This window comes from Diospyros lotus, chromosome 13 (genome assembly GCF_014633365.1).
Source record: "Diospyros lotus cultivar Yz01 chromosome 13, ASM1463336v1, whole genome shotgun sequence".
Classification (NCBI taxonomy): domain Eukaryota; kingdom Viridiplantae; phylum Streptophyta; class Magnoliopsida; order Ericales; family Ebenaceae; genus Diospyros; species Diospyros lotus.
Genome location: NC_068350.1, coordinates 10,363,367 through 10,367,159, shown reverse-complemented (window position 1 = coordinate 10,367,159; position 3,793 = coordinate 10,363,367). Strand labels below are relative to the sequence as shown.

The 3,793-nt window shown below is 31.2% G+C and overlaps 1 protein-coding gene across 1 annotated transcript; it reads right to left on the bottom strand.

Moving 5' to 3' along the window:
• Positions 1-1,523: 1,523 nt before the first annotated feature.
• On the bottom strand, positions 1,524-2,627 carry LOC127788034 (uncharacterized). Its single transcript, XM_052316155.1, has 3 exons — positions 2,156-2,627; positions 1,868-2,080; positions 1,524-1,816 (listed from the first exon to the last, which is right to left on the bottom strand). Exons 1-3 carry the CDS (start codon positions 2,625-2,627, stop codon positions 1,524-1,526), a joined length of 978 nt encoding a protein of 325 aa, XP_052172115.1.
• Positions 2,628-3,793: the final 1,166 nt, after the last annotated feature.

Sequence of the window (3,793 nt, the reverse complement as noted above, 5' to 3'; positions counted from 1 at the left end):
AGCTTTTATTTACCATGGAGAGAGATAATGAACCATACTACACAATTTTGTTGAATGACAACCTGAATCATTATGACGAGTATGCGAATATCGCTGCCACTTCATCCCAACCTAATACATCCGAACTCAATACTCAAAGAAAGTCACAAACAAGAAATTTCTCAATGCAAGAGGATTTAATACTCGTGTCAGGATGGCTAAATATTAGTAGGGATGGTACACACGGTAATGATCAAACAAAACAAAGGTACTTGGAAAGGATTTATGCTTATTTTAATCAATATAAAGAGTTTGAATTTGATCGAAATCCCAATTCATTGATGCATCGTTGGTCTACAATTCAACTTGCTATAAACAAATTCTCTGGATACTATAACCAAATAGATGGCAGAAATCAAAGTGGAACAACAAAACAAAATAAGGTAACCTCTGTCGTTATTTGATGTTTGATAATTATTAATATCATGTTGCTAGTCATTATTTTATTGACATTATTATTTAATTGTCTAGATTTCTGAAGTAGTAGAAATGTACAAGAGCCTACAAAAATCTTCTTTCACATTTCTACATTGCTGGCATGAGTTGCGACATGAACCCAAATTTGCCTTGGGTTATTCGAAGAAGAAATAAAAAATTTATGAACATGCAAGTCCTGCAACATCATCGCCATCTACACCCGATTCGCTGAACTTGTCTGATTTTGATATTCGAATCAATGAGCCTTCATTGGAACGACCAATGAGAAGAAATGCTTCAAAGGACCGTGGACAGAAAAAAAAATCTAAGGTAACAGAAGTTCCTATTGATTCAATTACAAAAATGTTGACAGAAATTACTGAAAAGCGAATGCAATCCAAAATGGAATTGCTTGAACAATAGAATGAGATGTTAAACCTAGAAAGAGAAAGATTGGAAATAGAAAGATTAAGGGAAGAGCGAGAACAAAAAAGGGAAGATCGAGAAACAAAAAAGGAAGAGTGAGAACAACTGCTTTATGAAGAAAGAATTATGGGCATTGATACCATAATATGGATGAATTTCAAGTTGAATATTACAACGGGCTCAAACTCGAAATTCTTTAGAAAATACGACGTGCAAGATTATCATAATTGTAAAAATGTAGCTGGGATTAACATATGTATCTTTTTCTTTGAGTAATGTATGGAGTTGAGATTAAATGAACTTCGTGAACATTAATTTAGTAATGTATCTTTTCCTTTTAGTAATGTAATGAGATGTTGTATTTAGTATTGATAGCTATTTCTCATGAATGCTATTTTGAAACTAACTATTTTTTTCTAATACAATAGAAACGAAGTACATTAATGAAGTACATTAATTGATTTAATGAAGTACATTAATAGAAATGACGTACATTAATAGAAATGAAGTACATTAATTTATTTAACAAAGTACATTAATTTATTTCAAGTCGAATGTTTACCGTACAATTCCCACAAATGCTCCATAAGATCATTTTGGAGTTGTACATGAGTCTGTTTGTCTCGAATTTGATGGTGAACTTATATGAACTCCATAACTTCACTTGTGCGATTGCGAGACAAATCAATTGTTGGAGTAGCAGCAACTGCATCATAATTGAAATCCACATCTTCATGAATTATATCACATTCATCTTCAACTATCATATTGTGCAATATGATACAAGACGCCATTATATATTTGAGTGTTTCAACATCCCACATACGTCCCAGTCCACGTACTATTGCAAATCGTGATTGTAGGACTCCAAATGCTCGTTCGGCGTCCTTTCTAGTGGACTCTTGTTGTGTAGCAAAAAATTTCTTCTTATTCCCTTGAGGAGATGGAATGGTTTTAACAAAAGTACGCTATGAGAGATATATACCATCGGCAAGATAATATCCCATGGTATATTCATGTCCATTGATAGTATACGAAACTTCAGGACCGCGACCTTCTGCCAATTCAGAGAATATATGGGATCTATCTAGCACATTAATATCGTTTAATGATCCCGGTAATCCAAAAAAGGCATGCCATATCCACAGATCATAAGAAGCTATTGCTTCCAAAATAATCGTTGGTTCATGGGCATGACCTGTATACATTCCATGTCATGCAGTTGGACAATTTTTCCACTTCCAATGCATGCAATCAATGTTACCCAACATACCTGGAAACCCACGCTGCTCAGCCACGCTCATCAACCTTGCAATATCACTATTATTTGGCCGCCTCAAATATTGCTCTCCGAATACTTCAACTACTATTTTCATGAACTTCTTCAAACTCTCTATTGATGTACTTTCGCCAATCCTAACATATTCATCCACAGCATCTGCAGGTGATCCATATGCGAGCATCCTTAATGCAGTTGTCATTTTTTGGAATGATGATAATCCAAGAACTTCTACAACATCAAATCTTTGAACAAAATATTGATCATGTGTTTCAATTGCTGCTTGAATTCGTAGAAATAATGATCGATGCATACGAAACCTTCTGTGAAATAATTGTGATGGACATGTTGGTGAATCTGCATAATAATCACGATAAAGCCTCTCATGACCTTCAGCTTTGTTGAGATTGATGACACGGTGGTTCAGCACGGATCCACCGTGATGTGAAAAAGAGTCGCGATCCATATGTTGAGCATATTGTTCAACTAAACCTGTAGCAATAGCCTCATCATCTTAAACTTCTTCATGGATCATTCGAATGAACATACGGATGTTGTTGGACATGATGGTTAAAACGAGATTATTGAAGATTGGTAAATGATAGTTGGTGTTGTAGATTTGTGGATTGTAAATTTTTTGACCCAATGGATCATCTATTTATAAGATATAGGAATATGACCGTTGTTGGAATATTTTAATGGAATATAGTCGTTGAAATATGACCGTTATTAGAATATTCCATTGGAATCTAGCCATTGGAATATGACCGTTGTTAGAATCTTTCAATAGAATATAGCCGTTTAGAATATGACCGTTGTAATATTCTATTGGAATATAGCCGTTAGAATATGATCGTTGTTTAAAATATTAATTTTTTAATTATGAAAATATTTTAATTAATTTTGTTAAATAATCGTTTTTAAAAAATATTAGTAAATTTATTTACAAATATATTAAATATTATAAAAATATATTACCATCATATTTATTATTAAATTATCAAATAACTAATAAATTTTATAGTAATAAAAATTATAAGTGAGGTAAAATAAATAAAATTAAATTTTTTTAATAAATAAGTGAGATAGGGAGTGGGATAAGGAGTGAGATAGGGAGTGTGGTTGGAGCATACACAATTTTTTAGGCAAAATCAGAATTGAGAGTAAATTATTTATAATATAATAGGGAGTGAGATAAGGAGTGTGAATTGTTTAGGTCATCTCCCACCACACTTCTTATTCCACTCCTTATTATATTATAAACAATTCACTCCATATTCTGATTTTGCTTAGAAAATTGTGCATGCTCCAACCATACTCCCTATTCTCCTTCCTATCACACTCGTCTCACTTATTTATTAATAAATTTTAATTTTATTTATTTTACCTCACTTATAATTTTTATTATTATAAGATTTTATTATTTATTTGATAATTTAATAATAAATATGATTGTATTAGATTTTTATAATATTTAATATATTTATAAATAAATTTTCTAATATTTTTTAAAAATAATTATTTAACAAAATTATTTAAAATATTTCCATAATTCAAAATTTAATTGTCAAACTGTGTAAAAAATCACAAAAATAAATACTATCCTTGTGATATAATAATTATTATTTTAAA

What these genes read in the sequence shown, in the direction of transcription:
- LOC127788034 (XM_052316155.1), bottom strand. Translation starts at nt 2,627, where the DNA reads ATGGATCGCGACTCTTTTTCACATCACGGTGGATCCGTGCTGAACCAC. An exon ending in TGAGCAGCGTGGGTTTCCAG is followed by an intron (nt 2,081 to 2,155) that starts GTATGTTGGGTA and finishes GAATGTATACAG; the next exon opens with GTCATGCCCATGAACCAACG. An exon ending in GGGATATTATCTTGCCGATG is followed by an intron (nt 1,817 to 1,867) that starts GTATATATCTCT and finishes CATCTCCTCAAG; the next exon opens with GGAATAAGAAGAAATTTTTT.